Source organism: Otolemur garnettii, unplaced genomic scaffold (assembly GCF_000181295.1).
Source record: "Otolemur garnettii isolate 467f Iridium unplaced genomic scaffold, OtoGar3 scaffold00022, whole genome shotgun sequence".
Lineage (NCBI taxonomy): Eukaryota > Metazoa > Chordata > Mammalia > Primates > Galagidae > Otolemur > Otolemur garnettii.
Genome location: NW_003852417.1, coordinates 15,765,147 through 15,786,061, shown reverse-complemented (window position 1 = coordinate 15,786,061; position 20,915 = coordinate 15,765,147). Strand labels below are relative to the sequence as shown.

The 20,915-nt window shown below is 34.9% G+C and overlaps 1 protein-coding gene and 1 pseudogene across 3 annotated transcripts in view; one reads left to right on the top strand and one right to left on the bottom strand.

Annotated features, from left to right (window-relative positions):
* Positions 1 to 19,036, bottom strand: part of NCOA1 (nuclear receptor coactivator 1) — a 65,884-nt gene extending 46,848 nt beyond the window's left edge. For all 3 annotated transcript variants that reach the window (XM_023511802.1, XM_023511803.1, XM_023511801.1), the window contains exons 1-4: positions 18,862 to 19,036; positions 11,494 to 11,641; positions 8,765 to 10,085; positions 5,503 to 5,683 (exon numbers count right to left, since the gene is read on the bottom strand). In XM_023511802.1, the coding sequence (XP_023367570.1) occupies positions 5,503 to 5,683; positions 8,765 to 10,085; positions 11,494 to 11,639 (1,648 nt within the window). In that variant the 5' untranslated portion in view covers positions 11,640 to 11,641; positions 18,862 to 19,036. The remainder of the gene's footprint in view (positions 1 to 5,502; positions 5,684 to 8,764; positions 10,086 to 11,493; positions 11,642 to 18,861) is intronic.
* LOC111724350 lies at positions 2,370 to 2,841 on the top strand (annotated as a pseudogene).
* Positions 19,037 to 20,915: the final 1,879 nt, after the last annotated feature.

The following is a 20,915-nucleotide window of genomic DNA, read 5'->3' as shown; positions in this document are numbered from 1 at the left end:
GGGCTGGATTCGAACCCACCACCTTAGGTGTATGTGGCTGGCGCCTTAGCCACTTGAGCCACAGGCGCCGAGCCTGTACACATTGTTCTATTTAAAATTTATACCTCACCCTAATGTGCACAATGCAAGGGTACATTTTAAAAATATTAAGAAAAGACTATAAGTGTCTTACCACAACATCTAAGTAAGCAAAGTGATGGATGTGTTAAATAGGTCAATGTAAATATTTCACATCGTATATCAAATCAGTACACTGTATCCTATAAATGCATCAGTGTGCAGTTACGATTTCATAAAGAAAAAAATAAAATCTATACCTCAATATTTTACATGCTTTTTAAATTGCTTTTTCTATATAATTAATTGTATTTGAACATTATATAGAAATACAATTGATTTATAAATTAAATATACATATTGTGACCTTGCTGTAAGTTCACTCAGTTGAAAGTAGCTTTTCCTTCCCATTTTGTAATACTTTCCTATTAACAAAATACATCTTTAACTTTTCACATCTAGCTTTAAATATTAAGCTATTTCATATAAAACAGAATTGTGAAAAAAAACAGAATAGTATCATTTATTCCACATCTATAGTGCTATTTTTGTCATATAAGTGTATGACAAATACAAATATACTTCGACACATTGTGTCATCCACTGTTAGTTTTGTTTCAAATAGTTACCATTTTTCATTTAAAGAAACTAAAAAATAAGAAAAAAGAATTTTCCATTTAATCTCTAGGTCAACTAGGAAGTCGCAGGAATTGGGAAATTGGGAATTGGGATTGGGAAACTGGGACTCCCAATCCCCAACAGTTAGGTAGTTAGTTAGGAATGGGGTTCTCATGGGAAGGAGGACAAAGGGGAGGCCCCTAGCCCTCTATCTTGGTGCCACCCCCTTCATTTTATCCCTAACCGCTCACACCTGGGGAGGAGGGCACATCCTACCAGTCTACCAATTAGAATTTAGCATGCCAACTGCAAAAGGATGTAGAAGACTCTACAGCTTAGCAATAGGTACTCTACTGAGTCCTGAAGGTGACCTAGAACAGCCTTAAGACCAATGACTATCATGTCATTAACGTAAATCTACAATGTGATCCCTTAGGCTCTCAGAGAGGCTCATGAGAAGTCTGCACTGGGCAGTAAAACTCTAGTTCCAGGGTGATATCTGAAACATAAGATAGGCCTAACCCAGGCAATGTAAAAGAAAACCCCTGGCCATACTCAAGGCCTCTTTATCTACTTGCTATGGCAGTGGAGGCCCATTCACCAGCTATGGCAAATGCATCTTGTTCTGTAAGCTTTCTTACTCTGTAAAACCTATCTTTCTCTTCCTTAATAAACTTTGTTTCACACTTGACTTAAAAAAAAAATCCGTATTTCAATTATATTTCTGAAAGACACTAGACATAGAAAGCCAGCTGTTTATACAAAAATCTATATATTTTCTATCATTTTGAGTAATATTAGGTATAGAAAAATCAGCACTTTTTTTTGCCGTTGTTCATTTGGCATATGTGTCATTTTTCCCTGATGAGTTTTAAGACTTTTGTTTCAGCAATTTGATTGTGATATGGCTTAAAGTCATTTTCTCTGTGTTTATTTTGCTTAGGGCTTATTAAAATTCTTAGATCTGTAGGTTTATAGTTTTCATCAAATTTGTAAATTCTGTGACCATTATTTTTGCAAAAGTTTTTTTCTGATCTTTCTTCTTCTACAAGTATTACTATTCTGTGATATTAGACTCCTCAGGATTAGCCCATAGGTGAATGAGGTCCTCTACCATTTTTTGGCCCTTTTTCTTTCTTTCTGTTTGAATAGTTACTCTTGCTGTGTCAAGTTCACTGCTTTTTTCCTGCAGTGATTAATCTGCTGTTAGGACCATTCAAAGACATTTTCATTTCAGATACTGTATATTTCAGCTCTACCAGGTTTATCTGGCACTTTTATTTTTGTAGTTTACATTTCTTTCCTGATTATGTCCATATTTTCCTTTAGATTTTAAAACATGTAAATAATAGCCATTTTAAAGTCTTTTTCTATTAACCCTAACATCTTTGTCATATCTAGATCTGTTTTTATTAACTGATTTTTGTACAGGTTTTGGATCATTTTCTTGCTACTTTGTGTGTTCTTTAATATCCTGGATGCTCAAGATTATGAACATTACATTGCTCAATGTCTGGATTTTGGTGCCTTTTAAAGACTACTGAATACTATTCCTCAGATAGTTAATTTACTTGTTCGTCAGCTTGATGCTTTTGAGGTTTGTTTTTTAGATTTGTTGGGAAGGTCTCACAAACCTGCTTCTAAGGTGAGGGCTTTACGGGGGTTGTGCCTCTGGTGGGAAGGTCGGGGACAAGATGGTTGGGCAGGTGCAGGTCCCGCTGCTCATCAAGCTCGGCCACTACACGGCTCTGTTCCTTAGTGTGGTCTACAGAGCCGCATGCTACAGTTACCTAGAACCCCAGGCAGAAGCGGAGAGGACAGCAGCAGAGGAGAAAAAGAAGCAGGATGAACTGAAGTGGACTGCAAGAGAACTGGCAGAAGCCCAAGATGACAGCATCTAAAAGTGAAAAGTCCATGTAAGCCTGCTTTTCTCAGGAGCAGGAGTGGATAAATAAAGCTTCCTCTGATAAATGTTCTACTACATGTCCCACATGTTCAAGGAGGTCTACACACTCTGGTCAGAACTTGAACATCTTCCACTCTCATGTGAGTTCTGGAGGTAGTTCAGTTCATAGCTTCCAGACAGTTATTCTTTCCTCATGAGCTGTGTGTGCCCCACCTGTAAACCATCATGTGCAGTGTAGCATCCAGTCTAAGACTTACAACAACTTTAGACAGACCTCTGGAGCTCTTTGATTACATGTCCTTCTCTCTGGCACTCTGTCCAGCAAGTTCTAGCAGTCCAGTCTCACTGAACTCTGACAGCTGCTTCCTCAGGTTAGTAAAACACTTGGCTCATTCTGGGTTCCTCCTATCTGTCTCCAAGAAAAAAGCTTGGTTGTTGCAGAGCTCATCTTACTTGTTTCTCTTTTACCAGAGATCACAGTCCCACACTGCTTATTATTTGACAAGAATTCTTTCCTATTATTTTGATATTTTCTAGTTATTTACAATGAGAGGGCCAATCCAATGCCAGCTATTATTGTCATGGTTGAAACTGTAAGTCCTCCTTCTCAAACCACAAGACACTCCAGTGCCAATATTACCTCTGTGAAAGTCCTGATTCACAGTATAGAATTCACTTCTTCTCTCCGCAGGTTTTAGAATATTTTCTTTACCTCTAATGTTCCAGACTGATAAACTGACAAGCTTTGGTACAAGTAATTTTTTTTCACTTGTGTTGGGTACCTATTGAACCATTTCAATCTGCAGAATCATATACTTTAGTTAGTTCCAGAAAGTTCTCTTACTTATTTTGTTTGATAATATCTTCCTATCCATTCCCATTGTTGTTTGTTACTGAGATTCTTATTAATCAATTATTGGTCCTCTGAGGTATATCTTGGAATTCCCTTAACTTTTTGTTCCCTACTTTCCATTTGTCTTTTCATTCTTTTTTTTTTCCTGAGAGCTTTTCTTAGATTTATCCTTTCATATTTCCCCTAAAATTTATTTTGGATTTCTTATTTCTAAGACCATTTTCTGTTTTATGTTCTTTTTTCCTTCCCATATTATTCATGGATAATGTGTCTTTATCTTTCTAAAATTTCTAGCAGTTTTTTCCCTTGGTCCATGCACTGTTTATGCATTTCCATTGCATACTCCTTTTGTTTCGTTTGCTCTCTTTCCAGTTACAGACTTTGCTCAAAGTACTGATGATCCTGCTTGTGTCTATTAAGTCAGTGTTTTAAGACACTGAGTGGGAGGGCTGAGTGGGAGGCTTGTCTCTGCTGCTGGCCTTCACTGGTGGATGATTAGGTGGCAGAATGGCTTTTGCTCAACCAACCACTTAGTGGAGAGAGGGGGAAGCGCTCAGACTAACAGGGGAGATCAGGTAGAAACTACATATTCTCATATTTAGACATCTTTGGGGCCAGTCAGCATCCCCTGAGAAAACTCATCCAGTCTCTCATATTGAATGAGAAAGGGGAAAAGGACACAAACCAATCAATACACATTCTTTTTTTTTTTTTCTTTTTGTTACAGATGGGCCTCACTATGTCGCCCAGGCTATTCTCAAACTCCTGGCCTCAAGTGATCCTCCCACCTCAGCCTCCCAAGTAGAAGGGGTGAACCACTGCATGTGGTTCCTGACTTTCATTTTATCTCTTTCCACCCTTGTCTCTGTTTCCCTAACTGTGCCTAATATCCTAGAGTCTGAAGCCTCTCAGTTTTAATTAGAAGAAATTCAAAAATCATTTCATCTAATTCTTATATTGCAGATAAAGAGAATAAAGTCCTTGAGTTAACACTACTAATAAATAGAGAATATGAGACTTGAATCTAGGCTGCTGACTCCTCCTCTAGCATTCTGGTCAGCCAAAATATTGTTTCCAAAAATGTCACAGATGACTCAGATTTGTCTTTGCAGGTGTCTGGAAATGTTGGTAAACTTTTAGGAATTGGGTCATGACAGCTAAAAGCTCATGACAGAAATAAGCTAAGATTGAAATAAATGTAGTCCCACGTCTGATCCCCTAAGAAGAGAGACAGAGTAAAGTCTAAAACCTAGATAAGTTTTAAAAGTGAACTGGTTAGTTTCCTTTAGTTTCAAGGTCACATAACAGAATTATTACTACTGTTTTTCCCCCAACATCAAAATTTGATGGATGAAAGAATCTGACAGTCTTATCTTTATGAACTTGCAGTATTATATTATCTAAATGTCTCTTAAATAGGAAAATGCTAACCTGGGTTAGAATAATAATAACATATTTTAACACAGTTGTCTCCTAAATAGTAGGTCATGGAAAACTCATTCTGTGAGTTTAGTTTATGTCTTACTTGAGAAAAGGAATTCCATAATCAAGAAAGTTTGGGAAATGTTAGGTTAAAGAAATCGCAGTAAGTTTCTTTAATACAAGGCATTGTGAAAACTTCAGAGGAGGAATATGGAATATATGGTACTTCCCAGTGTATTTTAGTACTATTTAGCACTAGTATTTTAGTGTATTTTAGTATTTTTGTAACTCACAGGACTAGTGTTCAAGGAAACCACTTTGGGAAACATAATCTGACACAATATTAGAATTCTGAAAGTCCAGTCAGGTACGTTTTGGGTAAGAACACAAACTTGCTCTCCTTGGTATCAACGGCTCACCTGAACATTAAGAAAGGATATATAGGTCATGCTGCGATTTCAAATACATAGATGAATGAAGTTTATGTGTCTAAATATAACTGGTTATATTTGTCTGTAATGGCAACAATGAAAAGACATTTCATTCTAAATTAAAGCAAAAGGTCTACGTAAAAATGGTGAGAGACAAAGTTCCAATTCACATTACCACTGAACATTTAAAATGAGGTGTTGTCCCGAACACATACTATTTAGCCTGGAAGTGGGTCTGGCAGTGGTGGACTGTAGTGAAGTTGGCAGGATCTCTGATTTGATGGCTACGTTGGTGACTGCACCATCCATCCTGTCTGTCTCACATAAGCCTGGCAACTGTGCTGCCTTCTCCAGAGTGGGCAGTAACTGATCAAACTGGTCAAGGTCAGCTGAAAACTAAGAATAGAAACCAAAGTTAGAGGAAATATATTCTACACTTTCATCTGAAACAAATGTAGAAAAAAAATCTTTCCTTTAAATGTTATGAATTAAAAAAACAAATAAATTTTATGAATTAAGTGCGACTATGAGAGAAGAAAGAAAATAATTAGAATGATTGGGGCTTCTTTGAAATTACATGAGCTAACTATTCCACTGGGGAAAAATATTCAGTGCTTATTAATATGGCATAGGATACAAGAAAATGATATTTATCTTGTTTATCTCAGTATACAATCATGTATAGAAAAATGACTGGACAGGAAAAAAAGTGTCAAGAGCACTGTCAAAAGTGTCTTGATGACATTATGGGTAATTTTTTTACTGTCATATTTTTCAAAATTTTATATACAATGACTTAATTTAAATTTATATTGACATAACTTTTAAAAATGATTTTTTAAAGTTTGGGAAACATTTTTTAATAAGATGTCAGAAAGGCCACTCCTGACTTTAAGATTTAATATTATTAAGTAACATATCTTGGCTCGGCACCCATAGCTTAGTGAGTAGAGCACCAGCCACATACACCGAAACTGGCAGGTTTGAGCCTGGCCTGGGCCTGCTAAAATAACAAGGGTAATTTCAACCAAAAAATAGCTGGGCATTGTGGCAGGTGCCTGTAGTCCCAGCTACTCAGGAGGCTGAGGCAAGAGAATCGCTTAAGCCCAAAAGTTTGAAGTTGTTGTGGTTTGTGAGACCATGGCACTCTACCAAGGGTGACATAGTGAGACTCTGTCTCAAAAACAACAACAACAACAAAACGAAACATATCTTCTAGAATAGGTAGGAAGTTCCTACATTTGTCTGAAGTTATATATAGAAGAAGAAAATTGGGCTTCATTTCATAATATTACTACATTATATTTACTTTAGATAATCAACATGAAATGGCTGTTTGGGTTTCATTATTTAATTCAAGTAAAATTTTTGTTTCTAGATATGTAAATAGAATTATATGCATGTATTATTTTAAGTGTCTGATTTCTTTTAAAATTATGTTTCTGAGATTCAGACATACTGTCACATGTAGTAGTTATTCATTCATTTTATTGCTGAATAGTAACCCATTGTATGAATATGTCAAAATTATGTGATGGATTTTGGGGTTGTTTCCAGGTTTGGGCTAATACAAATGAACATTGTCATGAACATTGCTGAACATGTTTTTCATTACACATGTGCAAAAAGTAGTAACCATAATGGAAAAGACTAAAAAATATAAAACAGAAAACTTTACTTCATCAAAAAGCATCATTAAAAGAAAGAAAAGACAAGCCACTGCATGGTGAAGATATCTGCAAATATATAACCATATCCTGAATACATAAAGAACTCTTATAACTCAATAAACAAAAACAATTCATTTAAAAAATCAGCAAGAGATCAGACTAGACAATTTACAAAAGATTACATCTAAATGACTAATGAACATTTATCAGGGAAATGCAAATTAAAAGTATAAAATACTACTACGCACATCCCAGAATGGCTAAAAGGTAAAAAAAAAAACTGATAGTACTAAGTATTAGCACTAGGAAAACTGGCATCACCTCCTACACATATGCGTATCTTACGATCCTGCCATTCTACCCCTAGGTCTACTTCAGCAGAAATGCATGCACATGTGCATGAAACAGAAATACCAGGACTGTACACAATGGCATTATTTTATAAAGCTGTTACTTGTAAAGTTAATTTTAAAGAGTGAGAGTTTTAATATATTTATTATTTAAAGCTATTTTTCCGCTAAAAAAATATTAGTTTCATTGTAACAAAAAACATGAGACACAGCCTTATCCTCAAAGAGCACACATACAAAAGAACCAGTCAAAATAGTGTTACTACAAATTGTAATAAAAGGAAATACAAAAGCGCTAGAAATAGAGAGGAAGAAAATGTCTAACTAGTGCTACATGGAGAAGGCTTTATAAAGATGTTGTCTGAATTGGTTTGTGAAGATGAGTAGAAGTTCAGCAGGCACAGAAAAAGAAGAACAAGGCAGAAGATGCTTAGAAGAGACATGGCTTATCTCAGGAATGGCAAGGATTTCCATGTGCCTAGAATGCAGTATGCCTGAGGGAAGAGAGAGATTTCCATGAGATGAGGTCAGAAAATCAAGCTGGTTCAAGAAACTAAAGGACCTATGCATACTAAGTGTGAATCTTTCATCACAATGGAGTCTTGGGGATAAACTACTTTGTAAGAACACCGACAGCTATTTCACGAATGTCTATATTTTGTCCATAAATGATGTGAAAGCTCTTAGAGAGAAAGGGCCCAATATTTTAATTTTCTTAGATTCCTTCAGAGTCTACAAGCAATTTTTCAATAAAAGAATGGGCTTATTAATTTTCACTCCACCCTCACCCCATCCTAAACACAGAGGTTCCTAATAGATAATAATTTACGGAAAGATTTTTATGTACTTCTGTCTCAGGGCATTTAAAAAAGGGTAATAATATTCTATTACCCAGAATATTCAAGTTCCTATTCTCTGATGATGGTTGAGGGTGGTTAGAATCAGATGAAAAGGAAAACAGCTTTAGAAAATGCTTTAATAGAAATAAAAAGCAAGCTAGACTAGGTAGTTTTGTCCACCTCTTCATATTTCTCTCCCATTAGGTTACATCGCAGGTTCCCAAACATAGCTACACATCAGAGTGCTCTAGGGAGCATCTTTAAAATACAGATTCCTAGATTCTATTCACATGGAGTTAGACTCAATAGGTAGGACTGGGCGAAGGGGGCAGGGAAGGTACTATTAAAAGTCTCTGAAGATGTGAGCTCTGATTGTATAGACAGAAAGAAAAATCTACTTTTTTTGAATGCTGCATTAACACTGTAACCCTCTGAAGTTTTAAAAAAGAACTTTTTAGGGCATCTTGTGACTTTTCAACTATTGCTGCTAACCTCTTAATATATACTCATTGGATAGGATAAAACATTACATGAATCCTAATCTATGGCTAGAGTAGAATAGATGAAAAAGAAGAAATAACTATGAACAATCGTTCTGTGAAGCAAGGAATTACTGACCTGGCTTTGGGACTCCAGTTTAATTTCCTCAGGAGCAGGTTTGGTCATTGGGGTTGGGTTTGTGTTGCAAGGATCCATCTGTTCTTTCTTTTCCACTTTTACCTTTACATCATCCAGGCTCAGGTTTGGAGTTGATCTTAAATCTTTCTCATCTTTATCTAAAAGGTAGCGTAGGAGCTGATGGTCCTTTGATTCTTTTTTCTTTGAAGCATCCAGTTCTAGTTTTATACTGGAGTTCCCTTGTACCTGTCCAGTTACGGACACAGAAGTAGATGCACTGTCCTTTTTATCAGGCTCGACAGACAAAGTGGTGATATCTGAGGGGCTACCCTCCTGTAAAAGCCGGTGCAGAATTTTATGCCTCTCTGTCAGTGAGCTATGAGAAGAAGGGCAAGAACCTCCTGAAGAGTTAGCAGAGGCAGAGTTGGAAGTGCCTGTGCAAGACAACACGTCTTTGCAACTTGTGTCTATATCCGCATGTCGTAACTGCTGTTCGGCAGTTGTCGTCAAAAGCTGCACTAGTTTGTGACTGGTTTGAGAGTATTTACTGTCTCCATCTGACAGTCTGTCATTGTTATGCAGAAGCCCTGAATCCAGAGGTTTGCCATCACTAGAGCTGTTGTCAGATTGAATCATTTCATTTAAAATGGATGCAATCTCTTTGTTATCTTTGGACTCAGCTTTTGCTGGTTGTATATTTAATCTGCCTGGTGAATTCTGCGAGCTCATCTGCCTGAGGACTGGAGAACTAGCAGAGAAGCCAACAGAATTATTGGGTCCTTCATTCATACCCTGTAAAGATGTTACTGGGATGTTTGAATAAGATCGGTTACTAGTATTACAGGCACTACTTGTCATGCCAACAGGAGAGCTTAATGTCGAAATATTAGGAGGGAATGAACTGTTTGGCATCCTGGGCCTTGCTGCTAATCCAGAAGTAACCTGTCTCCTTGGAGACATGAACTGTGCTAGGGACATTCCTGTACCTTCCATTGGAGAATTACTGAGGTTTAAAGAGGGATTACTGCTCTGGGAACTGGCCTGTCCTTGATTTAAGGCAACATTGGCTACAATCTGATTTCCAGGTGAGCATCCGAAATTCCCTTGACTGTTGCCAGAATTACTGTGAGCGCTGCTATGAAGGTCTGAGCTCTGTTGGCGGTTTACCCTGGTGGATACCATGCTGTTGTTGGATGGTGGCAATGTGGCTGGACGAGCCACACCATGAGCTGGAGAGATATTAGGATTGACTGAGGGGTTTACTCGGGGTATTGTCATTCCAGAATTAGTGTCATCTTGAGGAGAAAGTCCACTGTGTTCCCTAAGGGGAAAAAAGATGTTATTCAGACATCTTCATTTGTTTGAATTAAAATATATTTTTTATGATATATATTATAAAACAAGACTATTAACTTCATTACCTTAAATTAAGGAAAAACACTGGACTATTAGTACTACTGTGAAATATTAGCACAGTTTAAAAAGAAATAGTGCTTATGGACTCTTAAATTTAATAATGGTCTCAGGTATATGTGAAAGAAATCCTTCTTGGTCTTGGGAAAAAATCTAATATATACACTTTTAAGTTTTTCTTCTTTTTTTATTTTGTTGCAATTTGGCTGAGGCCGGGTTTGAATCCACCACCCTCGGTATATGGGGCCAGCACCCTACCCACTGAGCCACAGGTGCTGCCCCTCTTTTAAGTTTTTCTAAACTGAATACAAACAACATAATAATACCTTTGGTTGAAAAAGAAACTTCCCACACCTCTGTTTATAAAGCACTTATTCATGACTCCCCTGTTACAGCTTTTAAGTATTTCAACTCCAAAAAGGAAGACTGGGTAAGGAAAATACTGTTGTCACTGATGTAAAAATTAAAAAGTGTGATATGCAGACATAGTAGATGTTTTAAAAGGGAAATCACAATATGAAAAAAAGAACTGTGCTAATTCCACTCACAAGCATAATTTATACTAAAATTAGAAAAAAACTGAACGCTGAATTCAGGTTTTTGGTGAGCTCTTTGCTCAAATTCATAATCATGACAATAGATTTGTGACTGGCATTACCATGTTCCAATAAGTAAATATATCAGATGAGGAGAAGATGAAGTGAGGGAAAATGTTTTTGTTTTTAATGTTCAAGTTTAAACAGCTGTAAATGTGCAATTTTGAATAAGGCATAAGATTAAAGAATAGTCCCATGAATTTACTATGTATACTAGTATAAAATATATTCAGAGAGGGAAAAGAATTAGAGGCAATGACATTCAAAAATCTCAAGTTGATACTGTAACAATTTGTAGTTTCTATGAGAAATTGTCAACATGAATTCAGAAGCCATCAAGTTTGTCCTAATGAAAATAAAACACTTTCAATAATAATAATAATAATGATGATGATGATGATAATGTTAACAAACTTTGAAGTCTTTTATAAGATGCATATATGGAAACTTACAAAGTTTTAGCCACCTTTTTGGCTTTATCCCCTAAAACACAAACTTTCAGCTTCAACTTTCCTGCTTCCCTTTATGAACAACAAAGCTGTTAGATTACAAAACTATAAAACCCAATATGGAAATATGTATTAATTATATACTCTTCATACTAGTTTCATGCCTGATTTAGAACTTCTGATTTCTAGCCACCAAGAGCACAAAACGTTTCTCTAAAAAGAGATATGTGAACTGACTTATTTCATAAGAAGCTCTCCAAATAAGTAGTACCTGTCGATGATATGAATTCCCATGATGAAAGGTTGCATGTCTGGACTTTGAGGGTAGCAAAGTTTACACTTGGTGTGGGCGCTAAGCATTGTCCCATCATTCAATATGAATCTATAGGATGGGCTGGAGGCAGTGCCACGAGTCATCACTGTTTCAAACAAAAGAGAAACCTAGTTAAAATTCGGACACTTGTACGTTGGGCAAGGAGTCACCAGACCTTCCTTTTACCTAGAACTTTATTTCAAATGCCCTCCCAACTGCTGCTTTATTCTTAATCTCAGAATAAAGAATAGTTCGGACAAAGCAGATTATCTGAGGGGGAAAAATGATTCCAGATGAAATACACCGCTTGAAGACAGATTTTAATTTAGTTCTATTGAATGGGTGCTTCCTCGCATAAATTATAATTATGAAGAAACACCAGGAAAATATCAACTTTAATCTTTCTCTACAATGGGGCAACACTTCAAATCCATTAGGTCTCCATTAAAAATACTGGGAAGTACTTTTTTCCTCTTACTCTCAGAATTATCTTTAATAAGTTTTATTTTGTTTATTTTTTTCTTTTCCTGGCTGATTTTTTTAGTAACATCTCTATTGAGATACAATTCACATACTATGAAATTCACTCTCTAAGTTCTGACTGGCTTGTAGAGTTTCTTAGGTAATATTAAAATTTAATTTTACATTGAGGAAGATGAGTCACTAAGGTCCCATTTGATGAATTATTATATTAATATATATTATTTTAATGTTTGAACTTTTTAGATTTAGTAAACAAATTAAGATAAAGCCAATGATTAATATAAAGAAAAACTAGCTTAAGATAGCCAAATTGCTTTATAAACAACATAATTTACTTTTGTCTTAAAGCTTTATTAACAGCAGACAAAATTCTAAACATGTTTATTAAATATGTAAAGGCTATACCAGACTATTGAATAATAAAATATCAGTAGCTTTAGTAATACAATAGAAATCTATTTTAAGAAAGATTTAATAGGTAGATTCAGCTATAAAGGTTAATAATCATCTCCATTTAAACACAAGAATTACTATCATAAACGACTATTATAATTTAGCCTATAATAAATGTTAGTCCTAGTTTTCAAAAACATTTCAGAAAGGGCTTCAATTACATTTTAAAGGAAATGTGAACAAAATTTCAAATGAATTATTAATAAATAATTTTTTCTTTTGAGACAGTCTTACTATATCACCCTTGGTAGAATGCCATGGCATCACAGCTCACAGCAACTCTTGGGCTTAAGCGATTCTCTTGCCTCAGGCTCCTAGTAGCTGGAACTACAGGTGCCTGGCACAACACCTGGCTACTGTTTTGTTATTGTTGTCACTGTTGTTTAGCAGGCCCTGGCCCCGTTTGCTGGCCCTGGTGTGTGTGGCCGGCATCCTAACCACTGAGCTATGGGCACCGAGTCAATAAATGATTTTTGAAGATACATATTACTTGAAGCAAAGAGAAGACATGTTCTATCTTGTTGTCTTGGGTATATATCATCAACTGAAAAGTTATAAATCTGTACCATAATAAATCTGCCAAAGGACCAAAATCGGGATATAAAATTAATTGAAAGGATTAATACTTATGTCAAACTAATTAACTAACCTACCACACCCATGTGACAACCGCAGCTAAATCATTGGCACATTTACCAAATAGAATGAATGGAGAAATTTAGTATCTAATGAAACAATAAAGGATGAAAAAGAGCCTTTAACTGACCCTGGTAATTTTTTGTGAAAGGATATAAGTAAATGTTTGCTATAGCAAATTCTAAAAATGCATTAACAATCTCAACTGTTAATATCTCTTTAACAATATATTTGGAAAATAGAACTCCAACAAAAGGGTGGCATTTGAAATTAACAATTAACCCAAGGAATAATAAACCTAAGGACATATAAAGGGCTAGACAAGACAGACAGTTATTTCCCATTATTTTGCTTTTGCCCTTTTATCCATTTCTCCATCACTGTTTATTGTCCTTCAGGATCACCTCATTCTGCTGGTAACAGTCACTGAGTCTTCACTACAGAGCTGTACTGTCTAATATGGTAGCCACCAGCTACATGTGGCAATTTAAATTTAAAATTAAATAAATCTTCAAATTCAGCTCATCAGACACACTAACCACATTTCAAGTACTCCACTGCCATATGTGATTAGTAGCTACCATACTGAACAGCACAGCAGTATATTTTGACTTACATTTTCAACCTTATTTCTCATTACTTTTTATATTGCTTTGAATAAATTATATTGCTACATAACTTTTAGACATTCACTTTCCTTCTTTAGCTAGAATAAACATAAGGGCTGGTATTGTGTCCTATTCTTATTTTCCACTATCCACTGAATCTTGAACTACGCTTTGCGATAAAAATCTTCAACTTGAATCTCATCTAATTAGACTGATAATGACATGTGATCAACTGTCATAACTTTTATTTACTATAGGACAGATTTTCAATCTTAGCTATGTTCTTAAATACTTAATGTTATATTCCAATTTATTCTTATGCTCTTGTAGGGATCTAGACTTAATTCTGTAATGGAAATTAATGAGAAATAATCTTGATCTATTGACAAGCGCTAAAAAGTGAGAAAGAACTAGAAACTTAGGCTAACATGAGAACATTAAGATATTTTATGTAGATAACAGAAACATCAATAGTTTTATGTTAATTATGCTGCCTAAACTGGTAAAACTGCTATCTAAACTAGGAAAAATTCCTGAATTTGGGGAACCCTATTAATACAAGGAAATTACACTTTAAGTTTTGAAGTTAGATTATTTTGAATGAGAATTTATGGAGTAAGACTCAGCACATTATAATTCACACAGCCATTTTTTGAAATGAGAAAAAGGCAATATTTAATTTGGTAAAATGTCAATTAATTAGAATTCAATAAGACCCTCCAATTAACTAAAATTCTGGTCCTTAATTATTCAGATAAGGAAATAAATAGGAAGGCAGCACAGATTAACAAAAGGATAAGAGCTTAAGAGTCAGATTCAGGCTTGACTTATGACCTTGCCATTTATAAATTTAGGACTTAATACAAATTCACCCTCACCCATCTTAAGTTTCTTCATCACAAAAATGGAGCCAGTAATATTGTGAGATAATGTCTCTTATGGAACCTTGTATACAGCAGGGATCAAATGAACATTTGTTTCAAAACAACAAATAAGCAGGTTCTAAAGTATATACATCCCAAGTCATAAACACATTTAGTCACTCTCTGGACACCATTTATGCCATTAGCGTCAATCCTATATATCACTAATATCCTGAATTGAGTGAGACATGAGGCAGCCACAATTCTTTACAGAATTGGTTTGATAAAAGATTTGCTCTACATGCCATATTTTTACTTTAAGTGGGTTTCAAGGTTTACTTTTGAAATCCCATTTTGATCTCCACCCTTTTCTGGTCTAGTTTTGCCGGATACTATACTATACAGCTAGTATTTTAACTCTGACTCCAGTAAGTATTTCTAAACTTTACAGAGCATTTAGTAGGGAGTGATAGTATTAAAAGGAGTATTACTGACATCTCAGAAACTCTCCCAAGAACCTTTAACATGACACTGGGGTTTTTTGTTTTGTTTTGTTTTCTCTCTAGAATAGACTTCAAAAGATACAAAACAAAGGAAACATTAAGTTTTCCCATGTTATAGCAGGTGTAGAAATAGAGCTATTTGGTATTTTAATAGCTCTCAATTTGGTAACATGCCTTACTGATGGTAACTAAATATATGAAATGTATGGTATGATGGGTCAGTGTTGGTAGAGATTTCTTTTTCTTTCAGTATTTACCTAAATATGTGTAAAAATTGCAATTTACAAAATTGCTATTAGATACAGAAAAAAAAATTAACCTTGTATGTTCTAAGATTTTCAATCACCAATGAGTTATTCTATTTAGTGTATCAAAATTTCTGTAAGAGGACAGTAAACTCAGATTTTAAATATTTTCAGGAGAGTTTGACATAAAATTATTTTCAGTTAACTATTATGTGGACCTTGGAATTAACTGTATTATACAAGTCTCAAAGAAAATTCTGATTAATCATGAATGTGTATTTCTGTTCCTTAGCAATATTTTCAAACTTTCTAATACTATTAATCTCCTTCAAACTCTTACTCATGATATTTTTTTAAAAATGAAAATAGCTTTATTTAGTGATTACAGAGTTAACAAAGAAACAAAACAGGTAAAGATAAAGTCATTAGTAATTCTATCACACAGAGCTGGCCACCACTATTAACATTTTGTTAATTTTCTACAATTGGAAAGTAGAAAGATATACAAGAGTGAGCTCACACTACATATGCTATGCTTTTTTATCCCACTTTTTAATATGATAATACATCATAGCCATTTCAAAGGCAGGAAATGCTGATCCATTATATCACTATGTACAGGTAAACAGAACTTTCAAAAAATTAATTTATAGGATCTATAACCCAACATTTCTTATGACAACTACTCTAACTGCTGATTGATGTGCTCCAGGAAAAAGTTTGGGTAACAAAGTTTTTATCACAAAACTTCCCAGAAACTCAAATACCTTCAATGTGTCTTTATAAATCCTCCCAAATAGGAGACTAAAGATTTCCCAAACCTAATTAAACATGAAACATGATTTCCTATTATATCTATTATTATCTTCTAGAATCTAGGTTTATGTTTTACAAATTTCACTATAAGAAAACATCTTAGACTCCAGACTCTGATTCAGTAGTGTGGAGTAGGGTCCAGAACGCTGGTTTAACAATTGTCCCAGATGAATCTATCTTATCAGGGACCTTATAACCTTAGGTTTTCCTTAAAGTAACGGTTCTGAATTAAACAAAACCTTTACTAAACTACATACAGTCGCATGGACCTTCTCCTAGTTTAAGAAGCTCCTTAAGTGATCCTAATACCCATTTCCTCCCAATCTCAGTGTAACTTTAATCCGGTCCATGCTGAGTATTCCCACATATTCTTTCACTGAAATGTATTTTCAAATTTGATTCTGGAAGATAAAATAGTTAAAAGCAGTGCACAAGTTGTTTCTGTCAAAAGCAGCCAAAAAATTAAGAACTAAAATTTTTAATGCATATTAGGATTTCATACCAGCTGCCTCCTTCAAAGAGTAAGTTAATGGGCAGAAAAAACAACAGATGGGGAACAAATTCTTCTTGCCTAAATAGCAATCACTGTAAAGTTTTACACACAATCAAGGATGCAGTGGTAGAATTTGTTTCACTCTATTCACACTGTCCCTAAGTGAAGAGGCAGCAAGGAAATAGCAAATTCAAATTATAACTCTTTCCAATCTTAATTGACCAGTGGTTCTCAAACTTACGCATTATCTTCAAGGTTTCTTAAGCTATCTGGGCCCTCATCAGAGATTTCAATTCATCAGGTCAACATCTTTAACAGGTGATTCTCATCTAAGTGTTTCATGGACATTTTTCTTATTAGCTACTACTGAATATATTATAACATACTAGAAAAATGCGTGCTCAATTAAAGATGTTTGGCAAGTTGTCCAGATCTCCAAAACACTAAAGTCAAGTCATGTGGACTCTGGATAACTTAATTCTGGGAAAAATATAACTTATTTCTATTGATAAGGATTTGTTTTTTCTAAAAAAGTAGATGAAGAGAACATTAAGAAATGACCAACTGGATAGAGAAACTAGATTATGCTTATATTGCTTTACATTTTATTCTAAATTGTTTCATTCTATGTATTAATGACAGGCTAGTTGTTATACTCTAATCAATCTATTTTATGGGGAATTCTAACCAAGGTTTAGAAACACGTGGCTTAATCACATCTATGGGAAGCCTAGTCACTTGGACAGTGAGACAATAATCTAGATCTGCTTGCCTTGGTGAAAATGTCTATAAAGTGCAGGCAAATAAGCTTAAGTTTTTAAGTAAAGCCTTAAAAAGTTAAGACAAAGAAAAATCAAATGGTACCGTATGCTTTGGAACTTTAGGCAGTGAATGGAGACAATAGTCTGAATCCCAAATCTATGCACAAGTCAACTGCCACTCTTGGTAGAGGAAGTCACAAAGTTTATGTTCAGTGGCATCAGTTGATTACTGTAATGATTTCCAACCTGGCTGCATTTCAAAATTGCCTGGGACACTTTTTCTAAAAATTCAGATTCTTGGCTCTACCCAGTGAAATACATTATTAGGAGCGGCAAATCTAGTAAAGAGCCCACTGGAGATTCATTAGTCTATAGGAAGCTATCCCAGAAGTAACTAGGACTGTGAGATTTATATAGATGGCTTCCAGGAAAAAAAAAAAGAAAATCAACCTACTTCCTCCATATGCCACTAGGAAGCAGTTGACCTAAAATGTAATGAATGGAAGATCCTCTGTAAACTTAGGAAATCTAACATGAGAAAATGTTAAAAGTAAGATGATGGAATAATGAAAAATATTTTAAATTTGTTTTTCAGGAACAGCTATAGAAAGAGCTTCTTGCTGAAGAAACTAATTGGAACTTAGAGAATAAACTATAGTTGAAAAGAGTATTAGCCTACCATAATTAAATTAGAATATTTTAAGAGTACATCAGAATCCTTTAACTCTCAATCTCTGTGAACTTTTTAGGCTTAATTCTCAAATAATTTTCCCTACCTTTCCTATCATTAAATATTCCCATAGTACCTACTAAGACACAGCAGCCATTTAATAATAATTGCATACGATATACTTTTTGACTTGAAACTTCAACCTGAGTCAGGAGCTACCAGTGCTTTGTTATAACGTAAACATTCATCAGATCAACTGCAGTATTATCCAGAAGCCCTTTTACATGCTTGTTTTGCTGGGAATGAGCTTTAAGAGCCAGACAAAAATATCACCTCCTTTCTAAAGACATTATTAATTTTCCCAGTCAGAACTAATTTTTTCTTCTTTGGTTACACCTCTATTATAGCCCACATCATACTGATCTTCAGAGTTGCCATATATTTCCCTAATGTGTTTATAAGCTCCTAAAGGCAAACCCTACTTCTTAAGTCATTGTTGTATCCCTGGAACCTTACCCAGTATGCTAGGTATGTTAGGAACTTGATACATGTCTGCTGAATGAATGAATGAATGAATGAGTGACCACCACATGACAGCCTGTTCCTTAGAATGTGCATCCCAAATTTTAGGATCCACTCGTAAATTACTTCGCTTACCCATTTCTTCCTTTCCTAAAACTGGTTATTGCAAAAACTGTAATTTGGAGAAAATACTTATCAAGCCATAAGTTCTACACAAACTTTTCAGTATTAATAAAGAGCAAGGTTAATGAAAACAATAGAGAGAAACTTTACCTTCTTGAAATAGTTGTCTGGCATAAGAAGGCTCTCTGCCCTGAGGTTGGAAAAAAGCATAAATGCACTTCCTCACTAAATCTTCCCAGCCAGTTCTGCCAGCAGCTCGCAGGGAACTAGTATCAATAGAGATGATTTTACCTGCACAAAGAATGAAAGTTTACATTATGACAGCCTCTTGATATAAATCATCCATAGTTCAAAACTAACAACTGCATCTAAGGAACAGTCTCTCCTTCCAAATGCTCCATAGATAGAAGCATTACAAAGCACTATTAATTTTTATTAGAGTAAGGAAATATAATAACATAAAAATTATTCTGATCTTGGAGTACTAGTATTTCATATCCGAAAATTCCATTTAAGTATTTAAGTCACAGTAGGGTCATCCTATGTGACCTGAAGTCCTGAGCCTAATATAGTCCAAACTCCTCTGGTTTGCTCTCTGGATCCTCTCTCAGTCTAATGACTGACTGGGATCACTTACTGGGGAAGGAGAAGCAGAGATAAAATAGACTGCTTTGGATTAAATTAATTTTAAATTATTAAGTGCAGAGAATAAGAAAAAATAAGCTTTTTTCTAATTCTCAAATGTCGATAATATTACATTTAAGAATAAACAAAGACTGAAAGCAGCAAAAGTTAAATTAGAAAAGAATAATGAGGGAGAACATGAAGATTTGCTAGGCATTATGCACACAGAATATATATATATATGCTTTACTAAATTTACTGGGGATTTGGTATTGTCATCACATTGGAACAAATCTCCTAAATGGCTATGAGGTAATTCAGGTAAGTTATTGCTCAATTAATCTGAGACAGACTAATTTACTCTGGGATTATTCAGATTTGTTTTATTATATGTTTTATACAGTTCATACCGGATAATACAGTAATACATATAAATTATTATGTTAATAAGACAAAAACCTGCAAACCCACCATTCAACTTCAGAGCTTGACGTTACCAATCACTCCATTACATGTGCACTCCTCCCTGTTGACCCCCCCAACCCATCTTTAAATTTTCCTGTGAATGAGCATCTAGACGGTTTCTAGTTTTTTGCCATTACGATTAACTCTGCTATGAATATCTTTCACGTGCTCCAAGGCGCACATGTCTGAGAGTTCTAGGGTATACATGTAGGAGGAGAACTGCTGGATTGCAGCTTATATAAATGTTTGAGTTTATAATACTAAAACTGTTTTCTGGGGATTTGCACCATCCTGTGCTCCCAACAGCAATATGTAAAAGTTATTGTTAATTTAACATCCTTTCCATCACTTAGTATTGTCGGGCTTCTTTATTTTTCACATTAGTAAGTAAAAAAAAAAAAATAGTGTTTCATTGTGGTCTCAATTTGTATTTCCTCAATTATTAATGAGGCTAAGTATTTTTCATTGTTTACTTACTACTGTTTCCTATTTTCCCCATTTTTCCTTTCCTCATACAATCAAATCTATCTTATTGTTTGTGCCTCCCCATTTAATTAACACTTTCTGTATGTATTCCACTTGGTTTGCTTAGAAATAAAATATTCATTGACTTCTTTAGCTTAGTTGCGGTCTTAAATCTGATGTACCCAACCTTACTTGATCAAGTTATCTCCCAAGTCTTGGCATAAATGTAGATGGCAGAAAGAAAATAAATTGAAACTCAAATAAGAGAATTTTGTTATTTCCGAACAGTTTAGGGAAAGCCTGGTGAACACTGTAACTAACATTATACACAACTTTGGACTTTAAAACAGTTTAATTACAGGTAGTCACTGAGTTACAAAAATCCAACTTATGTATGGTTGACACTTATGAATGGAAGTTATTACCAGGAAGGAAGTTATTACCTTCCATATAGGTAAATATACCTGTTCCAACTTACATACAAATTCAACCTAAGAACAAACCTACAGAACCTCTCTTTTTCATAGTAACCCAGAGACTGAGGGTATTAAATCTCTGACATAAGATTATGTAGAGATAAAGAGGTGGTGATAGGGCTCGGCGCCTGTGGCTGAAGTAGCTAAGGTGCCAGCCACCTATACCTAAGGTGG